We start from the raw sequence: 24086 nt of genomic DNA on the forward strand, positions 1-24086 counted from the left end.
ACCTACAAGCTCGTAGATCTGCTATTTTTCAATAGCTAAAGTATAAAATAATAAACACCAAAAGGGGTTCCCGTCCAGAATGGGTTAATGGACAACTTTGTTTTTTTACAGCAATGGTTCATTCATTAGTTTACAATAATAACTAAAAGATGAGTGTTAAAAAAATATATGTATTGCTTTGTATCACTATAGCGATTTTTAACTGAGGGGCGGGGGCATTTGGTAAAAACTTTTTTTTTTTTTACATAAGCAGGCATTTTTTTTCTCCACAAGCAATATATTTTTTATATTCCATCCTTATTGGCTAAGATTGGAGATAAGATTTAGGCACATAAGTGGCCTGGCAGTGCATCACGGGTTCGAGTCCCGTTCCCGACCATCATTGCTGCATGTCTCTCCCCGTCTCTCTCCCTCGTTTCCTGTCTATCTACACTGTAATCTATTACAAAAAAAGGCAGAAAAGCCCCCCCCAAAAAAAATAAAAAGCCTCAGCTCATGAACGCAGCACCTGATTGCCACGAAGCTTTGCACGCACATCCCCACTAGACCAAAGAAGAAATAAGGTATCCGCTAAAATCCTGATTGCTAATTTGCGCCGACGCTAGCTGATGCTAGTAGCAGCCCCTGACGCTTCTCACCTCCCAACCCTCGATGTGGGACTGCAGCTGCTCCAGAGCTTCTAGCTTCTCCATCTGCCTCTTGGTCTCGTTGATGTTGGAGCAGACGGCCTTCATCACCTGCAGAGCCTCCTCCACTGCAGGGTAATCTGCATGTTTCTTTGGGGTCCTCTTCAGCAGCTCCTACAAAGTCAAGAAGAAACCAGAGGAGTGAACTTCTTTTCCCTAAGGGCTATATTGAATAGACTACATTAAAGTAAATGCTGTGCTCTTATGGAGGAACTGAGCTGAAATTTAAAATTCTAAATTTAGAATGACTTCACTTTTCCTCTCTAGAGCTAGAATACATCACTGAATATCTGAGAGTTTTGAGGAAGCCAAATTGTTAATTTAACTTTTGAGTTTGTAAAGATTGACCCATCCATTTTGAATCCATGTCAAATGAACAGTCCAGATAGCAGGGTTATGGTAGTGGTTTCATCAGTACCTTGAGCAGCAGAGGATACTTGCAGATCCTCTGGATGGGAGAGAGCAGGTAGCCCTCCAGGGGAATGTCAGTGCTTTTCTTCCCCCCCAATAGCATGCAGTGCTGAGGAGAAGAAAGAACACACATATTGAACTGCAACATAATAGTCAAGTTAGGACAATGGGTTTAACCCTGATGCTGATAATTACGTCATCCTGACATAATCATAGCACTGAGGCAACTTTAAGCGCTGCAAAGGGGATCTTTAATTGCGACCGAAGGTCGCAGTTAACTATGGAATCGTGCATTTCCTGTCCCGTGTGTTGGTCGTGCACGTGATGTGTGTTGGTCGAGCACGTGACATCATCAGGGATGGAGCACGTGACATCACGTAACATCAGGGATGGAGATCCCTTATTTCATCGATATTAAGCCCATAATTATATAGATTACATATATTATATGGAGATCCCTGATATCATCAATATTGCACAGCAACTCTACATCTGACCTCAAACCCTTAGATCTCCATACAGTATATGGAGCCGACCTGTTCTGACATTCCATATTTTGATCCTTCCCAATCCATCCTTCCTCTTCAATGTCACCTTTTTGACTGATTTAAACTCTCTTTGACTCTTTAAACTCTAGACGGGCCTGCCCCAAAGTTATTAGTGCAGCCACGCCCGGCAGCCGGTGAAAACTAGAGTTCACAACAGGCCCGAAAATCAAGATCTGACCCAGCATGCCAAAGCACCAGCACTCGCCCAGCAGTCTGCTGTCACACAGGCGGATGCGTGCACCTCGCCGAGGTCGCTTCTCGCCCTCAGGCGTCTTACTGGTGTTATAATGTAACATGGTAATTTTAAAAGCAACATTATCGAACACTGGGGATGAAGCATTTCAATGTTCTGTAAAAGCTACAGAAAACTGTGGTTATTGTGCAACTTCATTCCCTCTCTTTTTTTCCCCCCTCATTTCATTTTTCATTCCTCTCTCCTATTAGAACTCTTCTTTCTTTCAGTGATACAGAATACTGTTACATACAATAAATAACAATACTGCTGCTTCAACAACCACGACATAGGAGGACACTGATGTATTGAACTGAAACATGAAACATTATCTGGGGTTTAGAATGGCCAAATCTGAGCCTGGCTCTCCTCTCCACCCTGTTGTGACATCAACGAGCTGAACATGCTTTGTAAGCCTGAGTCACAATCCTCTGATGCAATATAATATACTAGAGTAATTCCTTCATCCATGTGTCAGTTAATGTGACTCCCTAATAACTATCAATGAAAAGACTGACGAATCTTAACAAGCTTTTATGTGATGTATTCCCATGCTTTTGTTCTTGCTTAATGTAAGTCGCTCTGGATTAAGAGCGTCTGCTAAATGCCTAAATTGTAATTGTAATTGTAACAATCTTATTCATGGCAACTGCAAAACCACGTGTGTGCGAGCGCTGTACTTGCTGTGCTAGTGAAACATGACCCGAGCCCCTCCCACACATCACTGTGGCAACACAGTGGCAGTGGCCCCATCTCAAACCACGGCACGGGGGCCTATCTGGAGGAGGTGGCAGGCCTGTCACAGTGGTGTTGTGTCACAGTGTGCCAGGAAAACAGCCTCTTCCTGAGGCACCTCTTCAGTCTCCACCACACCCCCTAGCACTCTGTAGCCGTTTTAATGCTGGTCGATTACTAATTATTTAGATGTTTTTGAGCGACCACAAATGTTAAGAATGTCTAAACAACACACATGTTGTTTTAGACCGATGTGTGACGTTTACCTTGTAGTTTCTACAAAGCACTACAATGTTCCCTTTGCACTGAACTTATGTGAGGATTTACCTTGTTTGTTAACTAGGATTCATGCTTACTCTGATCTTTCTGGATAAATGCCAAAATTGTAAATTGTAAAAATAATAATTCCAGTCCTATGAGTCAAAATAAGGCAGCAAAAGAAAACCATCGTGCAACAACATACAGTCAGCAGCAGCAGACAGCTGGCTGGCCTATAAGACCTTCATATTACATCAGACTTGTGTTCAGAGGCCCCATTTCCCTTCGTACATTGTCCAGGACCCCCCTAGCTCATTGTCCAGGACCCCTGGCTCATTGTCCAGGACCCCTGGCTCTGGTGTCAAAACATGGAAACAGCTGTTGGCAGAACCGCGGCCAAGAGTGAGATGAGCGACCTTGACGGTGCTCGCATCCTGCGCTTGAACCCCAGCAACCTCGCAACGAGTTCCTGCCCTCATTAAAGTGTAAACATTGGAAACGGAGTTGACGTGATGAAAGGATGCAGGAGAGGACGGAAAAAAGGAAAGGAAGGGGTGAAGGAAAGGGATGTGGGCCAGAGGAAGGAGGCTGTAAAGAGAACAGGAAATAATGAAGTGTTAAAAAACAAAAAAGCAGCGTAGTTGTTTTTGTTTTGTTTTTAAGGCGGAAAGCAACACCAATGCATTACATATAACTTAGACTCATTAGAGCAGGGGTTCTCAAGGTGGAGTCCGGGGACCCCCAGGGGTCCTTGAGGGGGTTCCAGGGGGATCCCTAGAAAAATATCTAAATCAGATCACAACGTGCAAGCTTTTAGATCCGCTATAAAAAATATAAATAATTATTATAAATTTGGCGGTCCTTACAATTTAGGCATTTAGCAGACAATCTTAATCCAGAGCAATTTACCGTAAGCAAGAACAACACATGGTCATACATGAAATTGTACATCAAGTCATAGTAGTCATCAAGAATCATAATTCATAAGCAAGCTAAAAACCTAACATGCGTCTAACAGTGGAATCAGCATTACAAGATGGACAGGACAAAGGATGTGATGATGATAATCCCACAGTTTCCCAATCAATAAGTATTGAAATGTTTCTTCTCCCTTACACAAACACTGCAAATATAAGTGTAGCCTTTGCATATGCCTGTAAGGTTGTCGAGGCTATAGGGAAAGTGCTACGGCAAGTGCTACGGGCTAAGATGGAGTCTGAAGAGGTGAGTTTTCAGACTACGGCGAAAGATTGGGAGTGAGTCTGCACTCTGCAGTTCTGATTGCAAATGGAAGTTCATTCCATAGTTTTGGAGCCAGAAGGGAGAAGAGTCTGGGGCGTGTGGAGCGTTGTCCCGGCTGTTTTAGTGAAGGTCCTTGACATGAACATGTTTGGGAACCCCTGGCCTGCATTAGGGGAACGGAGGAAACACAAAGCTTTGAAATTAAAGCATGAGTTCTCACCAGGAGGAAGGTCCTGATGTGGGAGATCTTGTTGAGCTCCATCAGAAGTCGCAGAGCCTTCTCATGGTTACTGCAGTATTCTCCGTATACAGTGAACCTCCCCTTCTGGAACACACAGGACAGGTCAAACACATGTTAGAACACCATAAGATATGTGCATGGAATAAACACTAAATAAAAAGGTATTCTAATCTAAACCTACAGTAGCCTATACTGTATGTTTGCTGCTGTTCCACATGCAGGTAACCAGTTGAAGAAATCACATATTTGAGGCATTAACATTTGCTTTTGTGACATATTCGGACAACATTCATGTTTATGGAAGATGGTTCTAAACATGTATGCTATTGCTAGTTTGATCACTTCAAATAGACTTTAATCTTAAAATAACTAATAACCAAAAATAGCCAATCTACAAGCTTACAACACAGCGAGCTCATCACATGCATGCGATATCACATTAAGATATTTAACCACTTGAACCCTAGGGTTGCTCTTCTGGGCATAATCATAATAGGTGAACATTTGGCGGTGATGGGTGAATAATCTTCAGCAAAAATGGATGAATAGGTGAAAATAGATTTGGCAACAACGGAAGAACATTCAGCAAAGAAAATTGTATAAGCATTTAGGCACAGTATAAGCTGGGATTATTTCATGAATATCTCCATTAATGATCTGAAATGGTTTGTTTCCTTACAACTAATTAGATATTGGTGACTTTTTGGTGCATTTTATATTATATGTAGCCTTATATCGTTCACAGTGTTGTCAAATTTTCTCTTAAAACTAAAAATACATCGCATGGAGGCACCTGGGACGTATCCTCAGTGATGTATCCCAAGGTCATCGGGGTTTCGGGTCTTCATACCCCTCACTCAGGTGACCCAGCCGGGGTGATCAAGTCCCGACTTACGTCCCAGTAGCTACCCTCGATCAGTCCCATTAGGGAAAAACCAGGGCCACACAATCCATTCCTCCGGAACTACTCTGCCGGGTTCTGTATAGTGTACACCACATCTTCTTCCCTATGCACAACTTGCAGCGGACAATAATGTTCATCTTGTCTTTTTTCGCAGACATACTCAAAATAATGTGAATACTTCCAAGTAGTGAATGAAACGCTTTGTGGTGCCGGCGTCTCCTCCACCTCCTCCATGTTTAGTTTATTTACTTCTCTTGCAGTTTAACAACACGAGTCGCACACAAGTTTGTTGTTCCGGACGGTTTAAGGCCCGCCCTTCTGCATCCGATGCATCGTTTCCGCATCCACCCTATAGTCTAGATCTAGAGCGGATCAGCAGCCTGCAAAGCAACTCGACCCCAACCCAGTCTACCATTATAAATGAACACTCAAACCCACAGTTCCACAAAGGGTCGTGAAAATAGTAACTTTTTTTGTTACTTTTGGAAAAAAGTTAATGTAATATTATTATATAAAATGTTAAAGTAACTAGTTACATTACTAGTTACCGGAAAAAAGTAATAATATTACTGAAAGTAACATATTACTTTAGTTACTTGACAACACTGCTTGTTCAGACAGCAGCCCAGCACTAAAATTGTTGAATTGGGGATATGCATTATAAAGACATACCGGTAATTGCATTCCAACAGGCATACACAAGACTACACTAGATGGAGATTTATACATGAGACTACTGGGTACACTAAAGCTTTTGGAGGAATCCTTTCAGCTCTAAATCACCACTGCAATTGAACCTTGCTACTCACAAAAATTATATCTTTACAAATACTTTAGCTAACCTACCACTTTATTCATGAGCTGGTGGCTAGATGGTCGAATCAAGTGTTCTTTAAATAGTTTACGTGCTTCTTAACTGTGACCCTTTCATTTCCGAAAGGGACGTCTTTAAAAGCTGAGCCTGCTCGGAAATAAACCACTCACACCCAGAATAACTCAAAGACTGCGTTTGTCCCTTAGATAAACACACGTTTCTTCCTTTCATTCTCCGTTAGTGGAATGTTCTGAGCTGAGGGCGTCTGGATAAGAAAGCAATATCGGACATAACGCAATCACAACCAAGTCGACCCACAATAGTGTTTTTCAGCAGAAGCATAATGATGTCATTGTGGGTTCATGCTCAGCTGCTCCTGTGCAAGATGCACATTATGGAACTCCCTACCTCAGACCATTTCAAAATAAACTATATCATGGATGGATGCAATAATGTTATACATTGATACAAATGTGTTTAACATGATACTGAATGATGCGCATGTACAGTATTAAACAATAATCTAAAATCTTACAGGCGTGCTCATGAAATATAGAGTTTTATATACATTTAAGCTTCTGTGGCAATATGTTGCTAATCCACAAAACACAGCACTTTCACACTGTATTTCTGTGAAAACATAGCGTGAAGAACATAGACTCGTCGGCACCAAGGCTACCATGCTGGCAGAATAATGAGAAGCCGGGCTTTGAGGTGTGTGGAGAGATTAATTAATGATGTCTCAGTGTCTTTTGTCTAATTTTAGACTCTAACTTTTGCTGTGTTGGGCCAAAAGTAGTCAATGTCCCTTACAGAGTGACTGACCCCACTGTAGAAATGTGCACAAAACCACTTCCTCATAACGTATGCAACCCAATGCACCAATTGTACAAAACAACAGTACATTACGTGCACGTCTGTGTTCTGCTTTCCAGACACAGGTCAACACAGAACCATTATGCACTGAAATTATCCCACGGTCAGCGATGTACAGGTCTTTAATATTTTACCGGAGTGACTGAGCTAAACGCAGTCAAGCTTGTATATTATTAGACAAAACTGAGATGCAGGGCTGCAGAATGCAGCCATTTGATGCCATTTTGTAATTTGTTTTCCCAATGGTGGTTTAATTAGTCCCCTGTGTCTGCACTATCGCCTGAATACTGCACTGTACAGTACTGTGAAAAAACAATTCCATGTAGTTTCATGTATGGGAAACCTAATGCTCATTTCAATGCCATTTCCCATGATCAAGATGATCTAATTCAACATGAATGTTGAATTAGATACTTTGTCATGACGTATCCAACAAAAAGTAAGTACATCCCTAAGTACAACGCCTTCATCCTATCAGATGCCTAAGTTGAATAATTTATACTGAACAGGTGCAAATGATTAGAGTATCATTAGACATGGTCATATGGACGTCTCCATCCTCGCGTAATGATTGGAGACCATCTATAGTTGTGGTTCACTTGTGTGGCAACGTCATGCAAGATCAAAAGAGTTGCCCCGAAGACAGGGGAAGAAAGACTGTTGATGTCCATGGCCATTATTGACGGCGTCGGGTTTCAAAGCCAGCCAAGAAATTCAAGTTAAGCATTCCACCGCTCATAAAGATCATCTATAAATGGAGAACATTTCAGCGCATGTGGAAATATCTCTAGGTCGGACTGTTTCACTGAGTTTCAGTGATGTTGAAAACTAAGCTTTCTGCATCTCCGACACAAACTAATCCCTAATCAGAAAGGATGCAGTCCAGGTGATGCATGTTATTATTTCTTTATGTTATGTTTAAAAACCAAAACCACTCAATGTTTACAATGACAATTGTGTATTGGACAAAACTGCATGCATTGATGGTCTTATATACACGGCCATGTAGCCAGTTCCACCGAGACAGGTGGTTACCTTCCAGGAAACCACTGGATTATATTCATTTCAGTACAGTCGAATATCAATTTGCAGAGACTTGAAGCATGCCGTTAATCCAACAAACTGAATTTTGTCACTCATGTTTTGGCCTATAACCAGATTAAAACATACAGTAGGTCGTACAATCACAAGTTTTCTTTTATCCCGTTATAGTTTTTACTACAACTTCAACTGGTACTACTCTCCCTGTTATGTGTGCAGACACAAACAAATACTCAGCACTTTAAAACACACTACTGACATTTTATTCATTCTAGAAAGAATGAATTTTCAGTTCCCTAAACCCGTTACCAGAACAGAACAGGGATTAGACGACAAAGAAGGAAAAAACTTGATCACAAAAAAAAGGAAGTCATAGCCAGGTTTTAGATTTTTTTTTTTATATTAGTGAGCCATTAGTGGCCAGCGCAATGGTAAATGGTGCATTTATATAGCGCCTTTATCCAAGGCGCTTTACATAGATTGGGAATGCACATTCACCCATTCACACACACACATTCATACACTGATGGCAGCGGAAATCATTTAAGGCACCAACCAGCATCAGCAGCAATTAAGGGTTCAGTGTCTTGCTCAAGGACACTTCGACACCAACTCTGGGGGAGCCTGGGTTTGAACTAGCAACCTTGCGGTTACCATCCGGCCACTCTACCCCTGAGCCACCACCGCCCGCAATGATGTGGCAGATAGGAATCATATCAAATGGATACTCTTGTAACAACATAGCTTTATCCAGTACTTCTATTTTATCCCAATGTAGTTGTTGCCAATTCTCCCCCTGTGTACTCCAGTCACAGTTGCTCCCAACCAACTATGTTCAGACTTCCGGGGATGCCCACACACCACAACTCTGCGGCTGCGCAGACTTGCCCAAAACTCTAATAAACAGGTTAAATTTAGGATGCTAATGCTCAGTGCCCATGTGCAATCATGGATTGACTGGCCATTGATAATTGTGTAGAGTGACAAAACTAAATTATATAGTAGGATAAAAGTCATGAGACATACTGGCTAAATATAAGACTTTTTTATTATCTTATTATACTAAATACTGTACAGTATGTACATGTGGGGTGGGCCTTGAGGATTGCTTGGAATAATGATAGTGGTCCAGAGCTACATTTTTCTTTTTATAATAATAGTTGAGAACCGCTGCACTATGATACGATGTTCTAACTGGCCCACTTGTGTTTCAACAATCCAGCTATTGATCCATTCCGTAATCTGGTGCACAGGGATATTGACCAGCTTCTGGAGACGAGGGTAGAATGGAATGTGAGATATTTCGTTCTCTGCATAATCTCTCACTCAATTGGGGCTGGCTTGAGTCTTTTGAACCAGGATGAATATATGCAGTATCTAGCATCGGAAATATACATATGAAATGAGGTCTCAGTCTCAAATGGACGTGAGATTTTTTTTTTAATGTTTTCTTTTTAGGCTTTCGCCTTTATTGTCTCCACCAGCCGAAGGCATGGGGAGAGTATGTTTTGCACTCCGTCCGTCCGTCCGTCCGTCCGTGTGTCCGTCCGTCCGTGACCAGCTAATCTCAGCCACCGTTAACCTGGTCGATGCCAAATTTTGCACACACACTCCCTGGATGCCAACCATGAACCTCTGCCCCAAACTTTCCAGAACGGCCTGTTATAGCGCCACCAGGAGGCCGCTTTGTGCAAAACAAGTTTTTGCACAGCACACCTACAGATTTTGTCCAAACATCACGCAAATTGGTACACAGTCTCTCTAGAGCCATTCAACCAAACCGGTCTTTCAGATTTCTCAGACTCCATACTGATTGGTTAAGATTGGCTTCCAAAATTCACAGGAGTGCTCAGTTTCAAACAAAATGCTGCAAATCATGAACACATCGCGTGATTTCCCTGAAATTGTGCACCCACATTCCCACTAGGCCGAGGACGAAATGCCACATGAACAATTTCAACTCAGCCTCAAGGTGGCGCTATAACTGGCCCAAAAGTGTTTTACCTCTAACTGCACGGATCAGAAGGGCACTTTTTCTAGTTTTATATTTTTTATAGAGAGACAGACAGTAGGCTGACAGGAAATTGGGGAGAGAGATGGGGGAGTGAGATGCAGTAAAGGCCGTCGGGATCGGGAGTCGAACCCGCGGGACACTGCCAGACTCGGACTACCGGCCAAGGTACCTGGACCGCTGAGCCATGGCCCAGGCCTGGACATGAGATTTATTATACACAAGATGGTAAAATCTCTGGTCTGAATTTTAAAGAGCAATTATGCTTTGCTTAAAGCTCACAGATTATTAGACAAACATCCACTATGTCCCACTGCGACCTGTGATTAAGGGCGGATCTGCGAGAACACAGTGTTTATTTGTTATTGGATCAATGGTTCTCTGAAACCTGGATCAGTGTTTCTCCTAACCCTGTCAGTGGGTGGCAGAAAGTATTCTAGTTCTAACCCCGGGTGACAGAATGTTTTCTAACCCTGGGTGGCAAAGGCTTGTCTTCTAATCATGGGTGACAGTCTTCTAACCCTGAGTGACAGAAGTCTTTGGTCAAAGGCCAAGGGTCGGAGGGCGCCAGACAGGAGCAATGGATTGGGCAAAAAGGTGTCAAAGCAGGCAATCAGATTTGCCTCCCCTGCCTGCCTGCCTGCCTCCTAAATTAAGTAGGGACTCGTTAAACAATCCCACCCCTCTCCTCAGTGTCTCCACCCACACACATGGATGAGAACCATGCAGAGGCCATGTGGGTTTGTTTTAGATGACATGGGATAGACAAGAGCCATGTGGAGGCAGCCAGTTCCAGATAGACAAGAGCCATGTAGAAGCAGCCAGTTCCAGAGAGGGGCACGGGCAATAGCAGCTTATTGTGCATTGTGCAAAGCTACAGTAGACATGGAAACAGCCTGTGCAGATAAGAACTGAACCAAGAGGGATATACACATGCTTGAATGCATACATCTGAGTGGCATCTCCAGAAAACAACTTCAAATATATGTTTTAGCGACCTCACAGACCTATATTAACTTGTTGAAACTTGTTGTAAAATATGTGACCTTTAATATTATTGTCCTGTCATCTGTAGAGGCTCAAACAAAATCTGTTGCACATGAGCCATTTGCAGACCTGTGTCTTAGTGAACAACAGACAGACAGACAGACAGACAGACAGACAGACAGACAGACAGACAGGAGAGAGGCAGAGCTCAAGCGAGGCAAAGCTCCACCAGTGCAACCATTGTCCCCTTGCCGAAGGACACACCATCCCTTCCTCCTCCATGGACACACAGGGCCGTCTTTGTTGTTCCCCCGGGGCCAAGTGGGTTCAACCAGAGGGGAGAGGAGGAGGGCTTGGTGAGGAGGAGGGGGCTACAGAGAGGAAGCAACAGAGAGCTGGAGGACAGGAGGATGCTTGGATTGGAGCCACAAGCAGGCTTTCTGTCTGCTTGACAGGATGCAAAGGGGAGGGGGGGGGGGGGGGTGCATGTGTGCGTGCATGTCTGTCTATGTGTTTGGATAAGAGAGAGAGAGGAGAAAGACACACACATGTGCAAAAGGGTAGACTTATGCTTGGTCAAACAGCTTGTACGTCGGCGTCACCGCCGTGAAACCGAGTATAAATCAGGCTTAAGGCGGGCAACACCTGTGGCTACTGTTAATCATGACAAATTGTGCGCGCGTTTGTGTGTGTGTGTGTGTGTTTTGCTCTAAAAGCATTATGCTTTTGTGTGTATAATGGGATCATGTATGGTTGTCAAAACGATAGAGAGATTATGTTGTTTCTGTGCATGAGCATGTGCTTGTGCGTGCGTGCGTGCGTGTTGTGTTACTCACAAACTGGAGGAACACGTGGCCCAGTGCATGCTGGGCCTGTGGCTCCGGCTGGAGGCTGCTCTCCACAGCTGACAGCACCTCTTTGTGCACCTCCAGGATGGCCTCCATGTTGGAGAACAGAATCTAGCCCAGGGAGAATCAGAGAGGAGACTATTATGGCGAGCCGGAGGACTGAGGGAGGGAGGGAATAGGGGAAAGAAGAGAGGAGCAGAAATATGTAGGATAGTGTGATGTGAACAGCTCTACAAGCTGACATGTTGCATCGATGCATTTTGTTAGCATGCAGATCTGTTCTTTTTGGCAAGTGGCGCCCTTGGCGAGTATAATGTACTCTTTGCAGCCATTTGCTGCTTTGCCCAAAACCTTTCAATTAAACCTGAGTACCAGGAACATGTTTATTTGTACGTGTAAGGTAAAACTCAAATAAAGTGTGTTGATCATGAAAAAATAAATAATCTGAGTTCCAGGAGAAATATATGAAGCCGCCATACCTTGACCTGATCGGGCGTGAGACACTGCTGCTCGTCTGCAGTTTGTCGGATTCTGTGCAAAAATGCCTAAAGAGAACAAAGAAATACATTCAGTTTAGTCTAGTGTATCTTTGATACTGGAGCATATTGTAGCTATATAAACACAGGGACACATTTCATCTTCGTACGAACATACCAGTACTCATATGCAGAAACGGCTTTTAAATGATTGAATAAACTAAAATGAAAGGACATTTCTGTTATCGCCGGCAAGGCAATGCACTTCATGGTTGAAATGACCATAAACCTGTTTGCATGCGTTATGTTTACATTTGGAACAAAATAGCCTAGTATCTGTGATGTGAATAATGACATATTGAGACCACATTATGGTAAGATTCCATTCTACAAATGTCTTCTAAATCCTGACAGTTTTCTGAAAAACATGTCACTATATCAGTGGTTCTCTCGTTGCCAAGGAAACGCTAAACAGTACCTGCTGAGTCCATTTTTAGAATGTTGCAAACCACAGTATTTGCAAGTGGTTTCAAGTTTCAGTGTGTTAACTCGTGATTCTTTTATCTGAACCCTTTGTTAGTTAGTTTTAGTTTTTTTCTGAATGACACCTCTGGATAAATCATTCATAAGAGGAAGGAAAACCAAAATGAGCTACAGTAGTGCATTCTTCAGACTCTTACAAATAGTCACTGTTTTTTGTGCTAAAACCCAGAAGTGAGTCAGCAATGGGTTCCCTCATCTGATTTCCAATGTTTTTTTTCTAACACAGGGTTTGGGGATTGACAGAAAATAGGCCAGCATGTTGCGTTCTGCGACATAAAAACAACCAGGCCGTTAACATATAAATAAACTATGAATGTTGCAGCTGTTATGCATGTTTCACTACCTACTTGATTCATTAAAAGTTGTTTATTTGGAGATTATGTCCACAGTCTGTTTTCTTTTTATGTATCACAAACCTAATGCACGCACACTCGCACAGTACAATACTGTACTGTGCGCCCCCCCACCTACAGTGCACCATCCAAATATCTAGCTCACAACACGTTTTGGCTAATGTGCCCCCAGAATATGGACGTTGGGGTTCAAGTGCTTAATGATCCGTAGTAGGATCCCATGGTGGAGTGGAGGTAACTTATGGCGGTTGTCCCGGTAGTAGCCTGTAGGGGGAGGATGTGAGCAGACAGGTGAGCCTACTACTGTGTGAGGGACTGGCAGGGGAGGTGAAAATGACTGCATCCAGTCAGTCACCCTGCCTCACACAGGAGCTCCCATCGGAGCCAGATTCACACCCAACTAGTAAGAATGTGCTGCACAGATGTGGCAGTAAGGGGGTGGATGGAGGGAGTGGAACAACAAAGGGGTCCTTTCAATCCAACGTGGCTATTCTATTTCAGAGTTGTGTTGGCTGCATGAAGTGTTCCATTACAAAGCCAACAAGTTTATTTGGACAGAAACGGGAAGCTCTCCCCCTGTCCTCAGTGACGAGGAACTTTGCTGCCACTGGTTTTGACTCAGGGCAGAGCATGCGTTTATACCAAATAGCCAATATGTCATGGAATACAACGCAGGGAACAGACGCATAATTGAGGCCAACATGTGGGATGAATACAGAGCTGTACTTTGGCCAGAGGTGGACAAAGTACATTCTGCACATTCAGGGTTAAATTAACACGATTGAAGATTGTGCTGTGTATTTGTAAGCACACTGGTCCTTCATGCTGTCCATTGGATACAGTTACTGAATGACTCAGTTCAACAGGCGGTGAAGTGGTATTATTGCTTCCATCATAACTGCACCTCTGTTTAACTTTGTGGCTGCATTTCTCAATACACCTTTCCGCTTGATAGTGACTCATCCTGATAAGGTTGAGTGAAGACATGCAGTATAGCCATTGTCTGAGTGATGCAGGAATGGGTGGAGGCGAGTGGTTTGGTTTAGAAAGCTAGACTCTGATGGTCAAGATCTCAAGAATGGGTACATGACTCAAACAATACATTTGATCAAAGAGAACAACCAGGTCTATAATGTCTTTGTGAAAGCTTGCTGGCATATTAAATTACGTGATTATATTATATTCATATTGATAAAACGAGGCTAAGTGACAGGCAAGGCACACATTGTTTATGCACTTTCCTACATACACGACCCATCTGCAAGCAGATTTACTCAAAGTAGCAAAAGAGCTCATTTCAGTGTTGAGATGAACACATCTAAGTGTTAATAAGATGATCCGAGTCAAATGAATGATTCATTGTGACTGCATCAAGAAGTCACATCTGCTGAATGGAGCAGAAGACATGAGGGGTTTGTTCTGTTAGCATAGCGGCCCAAGGACCGTTTATACTGCAATCCCACAGTAGCAATACATTTGACTTGTTAGACAGAATAGGCTATTAGGGGTGTGCTGAAATATCGATATTGTGATATATATATAGATACGTCCTCCCGTGATGAATAATCAATATTGATTATTAAAATATCGATTTAAAAATATATATTTTTTAATTTTAATAAAATAATGTTCATAATGAAGTGATGAACAATGTTTAGAAAAGGAGGAAATTACAGCTAAAATAAAGCAAATCCCACTCTCAGATTCCACAGCAACCAGAAGTACTGAATTACTGGATGGTGATTTGTCTAAACAGCTTTGTGGGAATACAAAATGCAGAATGCATTTCCCCAGCAGTGGACAAGTCCACTGACACCAGTGATAATGGTCAGTTGGTGGTGTTTGTGAGGTATTATGAAATATTATGATACCAGTGATAATGGTCAGTTGGTGGTGTTTGTGGTGGCGTTTGTGAGGGGGAGTTTATTGAGTATTAATTTAGTGTTTGAGTGGTGCAACCACTCCTATAGACAGCTATGTGTGTGTCCCTCCCTGTGTCCGAGCAGGAAAATAGCGTTTTTTTAGGTTCCAAGTATTTTGTAGTTGCAGATAGTGATATATCGTTGATGAAATTTCAAACAATATATCGATATACCGTAAATATCGCACTATATAGAATATAGTGATACTATCGTTATCGAGGGCCTAATATCACGATATATATCGTATCGTGAGGTACCGATATCGTAAAATAGCCGTGCTATTTTCACAATAATTATCTGTAGAACAGAGTAAACACATTTGAATACATCAACTCCTACATTCCAAGTGCTTATCAGGGTTGGGGGTCCACAGTTCAAATATAATGATTGGGCCTGAAGTGCCCCGTTCATGGCTGGTATTCGCATTTACCAACAACACCTAAAATATAAAAAAAAATGTTTTTTGCAATAGGATATACAGTATACCCTGCAATTGATACATTACATTTTAAGCCAATAGCACAAACGTGGTCGCATCGCAACATGTTGTGAGCTTGTAGATCAGCAATTTGTGCTACTTTTGTGTGACAGCGTCAAGTATAAAATAAGGTATTTATGTATGGGGAAAAAACATGCATAGATCAAATATGGACATAAGAGTATCATGAATAAAAAAGTAGACAAAAAGTAGACAAATACACCCCCCCCCCCTCCCTTTGGTTGCATTCCGTTTGCTGTTCAGTGTTTGTGTCTGTATTTCTCAGGGTCCCTTAAATAGTAAGGTGTCATAAAATGAAATTTCTCTTTGTTTATGCATGCTAAAGAGCAGATGGTATTGGCTGACTTCTTCTCTGCGTGCAAACCTTAACAAAGGAAGAGTGCATTGCCCTATTTGCTGGTGTGTGGCATGCAAACAGGAAGTAGAAACAGAGCAACCAGACGGCACAAAAGCTTCCACTTTTCAGACACCTAAATCTTTTGAAAAGAATTTACTCCAAGCAGATATGCAGTTGCTGAACTCGACAGAGGAGAAATGAAGCACTTTTGCAGAATGCAGCACTGTCTCAGTCCTAAATAACACAGCAGACACGTTGCCTGGAAAGCCTTTGTGAAAAAGGAGCGTTGTTAAACTGAACGTTGCAAAGCTGCCATTCATGAATATCGCAAGAGGGATTTTGTTACACTGTAAAACATTGGCCACTATAGTGTTACCGAAATGCCATAACATCACAAATGCTCATTCAATTTAATGTATAATAAAATACAAATTAATGCCACTGTGGCCATCAAATGAGTTGAGAGCAGGTTTTGAACTGGGCTACTACCACATACAGAGATGCCCATGCCCCCAAAGATTAAGGCAAGGTCCCAAATGACCGATAGCCAAGATGGGTCAGATGCGGGCGTGGTCCACCGATTGTTGAGATCTAGTGGAGCGAAGAGGGGCCAGACAGCGAGGTATGAGGGTGCAGACGACCCATATGTTGGTGGTGGTCTCGGTATTCGCTCCACTGGAGAATTCATAAAAGGGCTGCAAATATGACATCTGCCTTGTCTGCTTGAAACCAACCTGACTTCAACTGGTCACCAAGATTAACTCCTTGATAATTCAATTAACATATTTGGTCTAACACAGCAAAAAATAATACCGGTAATTCATATCCATGAAATAGCAAAAATAGGAGATTCACAATGCAGCATGATGCAAAGTGTTGAATCGCTAATTTTAGGATGGGAGGGAGGGGGGGGGGGGTGTATCAAAAGCAGATAAGGATTTCCTCTCCACTGTACTGTACATCTCATTTCACACAGTTTTCACATTTGTAATTATGACTTGTCGTGAGCTTGTAGGTCAGTACAGCAAAGTATAAAATAAGGGTAGGGTAAAAGAAGTGTTTAACTTGAACGTCCTCGGACAATAGCAGCAGCGGTTGCAGAGCTAAATGCATTGTTAAGCTGAATTTATACCCCGTCACACAGCAGTGTCCCTTTCCTAAAAGCACTGACTGAGGAATAGCATAGCATTCTATTTTCTATTGAATTGGAGAAAGGAAAAACACACTTTTAATAATATATATATATATATATATATAAATATATATAATGAAAGATTATTAATTTCTTAGTTTTTCCCGTAATTTTTGATCACGGGGCGACACCATATTCGTTTGTTATCGAGTCTCAAGCTGTAAACGGTTGGGATCCTTGCTCTAAAGCTCAGAGTCGAGGAGAAGAAGCAGAAGTCACACGAGAGGCTGCACGAAGTGGTGACAGCCCCAGATGACGGCGTGACAGGATGGAGTGAATGGGGGATGGTACGGCTGTCTCTGTTCTTCTGACTGTAATTAGGGAAGCTGCTAGTGTTGATAGTTTCAACTTGAAACTCTAAACCCAGTGATTCTCAATATTTTCTGGATCAGAAGCACCCACTTGAAAATCACCACTTCAAGAAGGCGGCCGACGCCACGTGGTCAGATGTGTGAGCCAAGTGCATTTTCACTTTTCAGAGCATGTTTATTTTAATGATCAATCAACCAACCGGTTTATCAGTATCACAATGATTTTTTAAAGTTGTAAAGAAAAATTAAATACCATGACATTTCTTACAACCAAGAGACAGAGAGAGAGAGAGAGAGAGAGAGAGAGAGAGAGAGTGCAGTAAAATATGACTGTCATTTTGGGCTTGTTTTTAATTATTTATTTTATATAATCATTAAAGCTTAGCGTTAAACACTAAAATCTTAGTGTTTTGCAATTTGTTGAGGACCGACATGCAATATCTGGTCTAAACTACTTTGATTCTATTGTTCATCAGTGTGACTGTCAGCTAAATAAATCCATGTTGGGAGTGGTGAACAGGATGTCAACATAGGGAAAGGGCCACAATCTTGGTCAAGGTCAAAATGACAATCTGTTGTAGGCCTATCTCAGGAACAGAACCGGGGAGGCCATAGCTGAATGGTAGGACTCTGGAAGTCCCAGGTAATATATGACCCACTGGCCCCTTCGGCCTCCTCTGTGGGAAGCACTCAGCTGGGTGAGGCTGAAAACTGAACTTCATGACTGTGCCTGCTAATGCATGTTAGTAGCAGTGCATGGACACTGTGAAGACTGTGATCAAGACCTTTGTACCTGGGCACTGTGATTGACCACCTGTCTTTCACACGACATGCATGCAGGATTCTGCAATTTAGAAATAATTGAATCCTCTTTTGAACATGTTAACTGTGTAAGTTGCCTACAGGGCTAAAACGGTGGGGCGCTCACGGTTTCCCAGCAGTTCTGTGTGTGTGTGTGTGTGTGTGTGTGTGTGTGTGTGTGTGTGTGTGTGTGTGTGTGTGTGTGTGTGGTGTTGCAGAGAGTGCAGCTACATCAGCATTCAGCAGCTTGCTAGCACCACCTCACAAGAGACCCCTGCGTATCAATAACACCACGGACAATTGCAAAGGTTCTTCCACCAGTCCCTTAGAGAGTCCCCTTTTCAATTCACTTGAAATTCCCACACTTACTGAGGGGGGGGGGGGGGGGGGGGGAAGAATCACAGATTCAAGACTTTTTATGCAGGTTCTCACCCCCTCAAGGGAAAACAATGAGCCAGCTAAAAGCAGAGTGTCCATTAAAAGGCCTTTTTCTTTTTAAGAGTGGGAGGAGGGCATTAAGACGGAGGGGGCAGTGAGCCACTAAGGGGGACAGGGCAGTTAAGAGCAGACGTAGGCCATTTTGGGCTCAGCATGCCATGAAACTTGATGAATAAATGAAGATCTCCCCTCTCTTTGTGGCTGTGGTCCAGTAGAGTGGGGAGAAAAAGGCTTGTGGAATCGCTCCAGTGAACAGGAACCCAGCATCCCTAATTCAATGAGGCTCTGGAGGTGACCTCATGAGAAATAAATCCAGTGTCGAAAGCAACGACTTCACTTGATATGACATAAATGTTGTTATAAAGGGCACTGATGCAACACTGGAAAGTGATCCCCATAAAAAAAAATAAGACAGAGGGACAATTGCGTACGTTTGTAAAAAAATAACTTGGCAGGTATGCAATTCAATTTGCAAAACTGATTCTACTGGACACTTGAAGGCTGTACCTCTCCTGTAATTGGGTTTCTCCCGAAACTGACAGTGAATGTGGGCCGTCCCACTGAGTTGTGACATGTGGTGCTGGAGTACTGGAGATAATAACACCATGATCCAGATTGGTCAGAGTCTGACCGTCAGACCATCTGGAGTCTTGGGACTTCAGTGGCCTGTGATGCCTGTGGCCTTGAGTGATGCATCACAGACTATGAAAACTGTCAGAATACTGACAACAGGTCAGTTTGCTGCAGGCTAAAGGCTTTGGGTTTCTCTGTCAAGACAACAGGTGTGATCACTGGACAGATTAGCTGTGGCATAAACTACAATCAAATTAAAGTCAGCCAATTTTGGTTCCTAATTCTTACCTGAAAGTTTCAGTGTTTTTGAGCGGTGGCCCACCGTCTCCTATGTGTCTGTCTGTCTGTATGTATATCCGTATGTCTGAGTACGGTCTCCAATACAGTATGTATGTATGTACATGTACAGTATGTCCGACATGAAGTGGCACTCTTGAGCTTCACACCGTTAAATACAACTGGTCAACAACTGTGCTCGACTACAAAGCTGTCGCTCACTTCACATTATGGTGTGATTTTTTTAAGAGCCACTGCAGGAGCGATATGTAATGTAAACAAAGCTACAAGTGGGAGGCAGAGGAACGTCTCTCCTTTCACACAGACAGAAAAAAGATCAACCATTGGTTCATGAGTTAACACTTGACTGCCCAAGTTATGTTTTCATTGTTTAATCCACGTTTAAACATAGGCAGTCTAGCCTGAAAGACGGCCGTAAATTGTCTGCATTAGAAAAACTGAGAGAAATCCCTTTTTCTGAATCAGATAACACTAGGGCAGGCGGACCACTTTGGACCACCATGCACCCATGCGCCACGGTGGATTTGAACCCACAACTTCCATGGTGGTGGGCAGAGACTACCCACTAACCCTACCACTTGGCCACCCAAAGCATTACGTACATTAAATAAATCTCACCCATGTGAAAGAGAGGGCCGCTCTTATCAGCATACATCATCATACATCATAGTCGGGCAGTCAACAGGGTTCTTTTGTTTAAAGGGCGAAATTTGGTATATAGTCTTTTTTATTGGCCTAAAATAATATTGTCTATATGCATACATTCATGAATCCACTTGCTGACCGGCTGACGGTCGTCAGCATTGAGCAAATTGTTTTATAGGGGTTCATATGTGACCATACCATTAACATCCTATTGGGTGAAAAATTAATTTTTCATTTCACTGGGTCTTTAAATGCTCAATGCTGACAGCCGGTCAGCAAGTGGATTCATGAATGTATGTATATACTGTATAGACAATATTTTAGGCCAATAAAAAGAATATATATATACCAAATGTCTCACTCCACAACCCCCGCTGCCGGACTATCATCACATTCCGGCCAATCACAATTGGTGTCCTCACTTTGCATCCTCAATACGTACATTCACTACATTGCTCAGCCAATCAAATCGTCGCTATTCCGAGCTCAGCCAATCAAATGAACCCAGGACTTTCTGACTGTGAGGTAACGGCTCTGACCAGCGAGACCCAGTGCCAACCTGGCGTGTTGACATTCTGCTCTGGCAGAGTTGCTGGTGTGTTGTGTTGCTAATTTAGCTCATCGTGGTTACTGTCCAAGGTCCTGAATTGTCGAAACAGCTTTTTTGTTTCGTTTTTCTTTCTCTGGCTGTAGACAATATCTTTAGTGGAAAATAGCCAGGGCTGTCAAATAAATAAGCCTCCAATAATCAGCAACTTGAAATGCACAAGCAGAGCGCGCAAGTACTGCTACTAACTACCGGTACTGTCCATTACAACTGTTCTAAATCCTTTAGACTAGTTATATATACGTCACCATCAACAGCCAATAAGGGACCACAATTCTTACCCCGACATACAGACATACATAATATACCCAGCCGATCACCAAACGTACCTTAGTTACGTCATCAGTACTTGCATGCTCTGCTTGCGCAAGCAATTAGTAGGCATAGCTACCATGCCATGTTTTATAGTATCGATTCAATGAGATCAGTGTGTGCTGATACAGCAGTGCATAGTCTACACTCTACATGGACTCTGAATGAATGAATGAAACTTTATTGACAGCCGTAGCCAGTAGATGACAAACAACAATTAAAAAACATACAAAACAGTTACAAATAAATACATTGGTTCATAAAACTCTAAAAACTCTCTCGTAAAAAAAATAAGACAATCTATAAGAGGCACTCGTACCAATGTTTCCACATCAGGGAGCGGTATCTAACAGTGCTAAACCTGGGATTAGTCAACATCTTAATCACATTATTAAGTGACCCATCAAGTCTGCTTTTAAAGCTGAAGCTGAACACTTCTACCTGTCAAATCCTCCTATATAGTCCAGTACCTGCCTGTAGACCCTATCGCAATTTGGTGTTGGGGGAATTTCTCACTTGAACTAAGTCAATGGGTCCCTAGACATGAAAGATCAATGAGGTGCTTGTCCGCCATAGTGCCACGAATGGCGCAATGGCCACATCAAAAATGGCCGCCATCGGCTATGATGAAAATCCAACCTTTTTGTTTTTTAGTGTTTAAGCACATGTAATACATTCATTTTGACTAATTGTGGTGTGTGGAATTCATTTCTGATATTGTTTTGATGATTTGGGGTGATTTTGACCTTGAAAGGTCATAGTCAAGGTCATTTTGCTATTCCACAGACCTTGGCCATAACTTGTCCATTTTTAGGAGTAAGAACAGGAACAATACGTCTATTTCAACTAAATCTGACTCTTAAAATTAATTTCTGATATTGTTTTGACCATTAGGGATCATCCTGTCATTGAATTATTGATGTTAATGTCATTTTTCAATAATTCGATTATGATTCTTTAGTCGCTTTTACTATATATTTTTTCATGATTTGTTTTCTTTACATAAACAAATTACATGGGCATGAGAAAAACAACAACAGCACCATATGTGCTGTGTGAATAAGCCCATTGTACAAAAGACTCTGTCCATGGCCCAAATGAGCCAATTCATTGCTATGGCAACCCCATAGTGGAGGTAAGTCAATATATCATAAGAATCGTTCACTTGATGGTACAAGCACCAAATTTGGTACACAAGTGCTTCAGAACCTACTCTCTCAGAAAAGTACGTTGTCCACTTGAAAAAACTAAATGGCCACCATTTTTCAAGATGGCCGCCAAATGAAAAGGGCCTTTTGTGGCAGTTCTGGACAACCGTGGGTCCGACCAACTCGAGACCGGGCACTGCACTCCCTGTGGGTGTGTGGAACGTGTGTGTCGAATTTGGTGAAGTCAGTGGGGCAAACGGTTCTCGGGTTACGTGGATTACAGATGTACAGACACACACAGACTTGAATATATGTCAATGGGCAATGCCCATTGGGGTTTTTTTTAGATGATGGGTAAGAAGAGAGAGATGTGATGTCAGGTGGTGTGGGCTAAGAAGTGGTCAGGGCTAAGATAAAGTATATGAGATGTACAGTAAGTGCAAAGAGAGATGGTGAGGGAGGGAGAAAATTATTTGTACCAATTGACCAAACAGTAGACAGTAGTGTAACAGGTTAAGGTGAGTATAGAGATGGAAATGTTCTAGCAAGTGAAGCCAGTGTATTGAGAATATGGGACATATGTGTCAGGAGTAATTTGCCGTACGGTTGGAAACGGTGGCACTGATGAAAAGGAGGCACAGCTGGAGGTGGCAGAATTAAGGATGCTATGGTTCTCATTAGGAGTGAAAAGGAAGGACTTGATCAGAAATGACTAAATTAGAGGATCAGCCCAGGTTAGAAGGTTTGGGGATAAAGCAAGAGAGGTGAGGTTGAGATGGTTTAGACATGTGAAAAGGAGGGATGAGGGTACATTGGGAGAAGGATGCTGAAGATGTAGCTGCCAGGTAAGAGGATGGCCAAAGACGAGGTTTAAGGATGCTGTGAGAGATGACATGAAGGTGGCAGGTCACAGAGGAAGATGTAGAAAACAAAACCAAAAGGGGTCCTCCCGTTTTCCCTGTGCGTGCACACACACACACACACACGGTACTGTACAGTACACTACAGTATGTTACAGTACAGTATGGTAAAGTACAGTAACGTGCGGTACGGCATGGTACAGTATGATACCATAAGGTATGGTACAGTACAGTATGATGCCGTACAGTACAGTAAGGTACAGTATGATACCATACCGTACCGTACCTTACTGTATGGTATCATACTGTACAATACTGTACTGTACTGTACTGTACTGTACTGTACTGTACCGTACTGCATGGTACCATACTGTACCATACTGTACCTTACTGTATGGTATCATACTGTACAATACTGTACTGTACTGTACTGTACTGTACTGTACTGTACCGTACTGCATGGTACCATACTGTACCTTACTGTATGGTATCATACTGTACCTTACTGTACTGTACGGCATCATACTGTACTGTACCATACCTTATGGTATCATACTGTACCATGCCGTACCGCACGTTACTGTACTTTACCATACTGTACTGTAACATACTGTAGTGTACTGTAGAGTACTGTGTGTGTGTGTGTGTGTGTGTGTGTGTGTGTGTGTGTGTGTGTGTGTGTGTGTGTGTGTGTGTGTGTGTGTGTGTGTGCACGCACAGGGAAAAGGGGAGGACCCCTTTTGGTTTTGTTTTCTACATCTTCCTCTGTGACCTGCCACCTTCATGTCATCTCTCACAGCATCCTTAAACCTCGTCTTTGGCCATCCTCTTACCTGGCAGCTACATCTTCAGCATCCTTCTCCCAATGTACCCTCATCCCTCCTTTTCACATGTCTAAACCATCTCAACCTCACCTCTCTTGCTTTATCCCCAAACCT

The 24086-nt window shown here is 42.5% G+C and overlaps 1 protein-coding gene across 1 annotated transcript in view; it reads right to left on the minus strand.

The window, feature by feature from the left end:
- Positions 1–24086, minus strand: part of prex1 (phosphatidylinositol-3,4,5-trisphosphate-dependent Rac exchange factor 1) — a 111757-nt gene that overhangs the window by 77643 nt on the left and 10028 nt on the right. The window contains exons 2-6 of the mRNA XM_083770139.1: positions 12314–12379; positions 11823–11945; positions 4333–4437; positions 1105–1206; positions 639–800 (exon numbers count right to left, since the gene is read on the minus strand). Of these exons, the coding sequence (XP_083626265.1) occupies positions 639–800; positions 1105–1206; positions 4333–4437; positions 11823–11945; positions 12314–12379 (558 nt within the window). The remainder of the gene's footprint in view (positions 1–638; positions 801–1104; positions 1207–4332; positions 4438–11822; positions 11946–12313; positions 12380–24086) is intronic.

Source organism: Protomyctophum parallelum, assembly GCF_964188405.1.
Source record: "Protomyctophum parallelum genome assembly, chromosome: 7".
NCBI classification, from domain to species: Eukaryota; Metazoa; Chordata; class Actinopteri; order Myctophiformes; family Myctophidae; genus Protomyctophum; species Protomyctophum parallelum.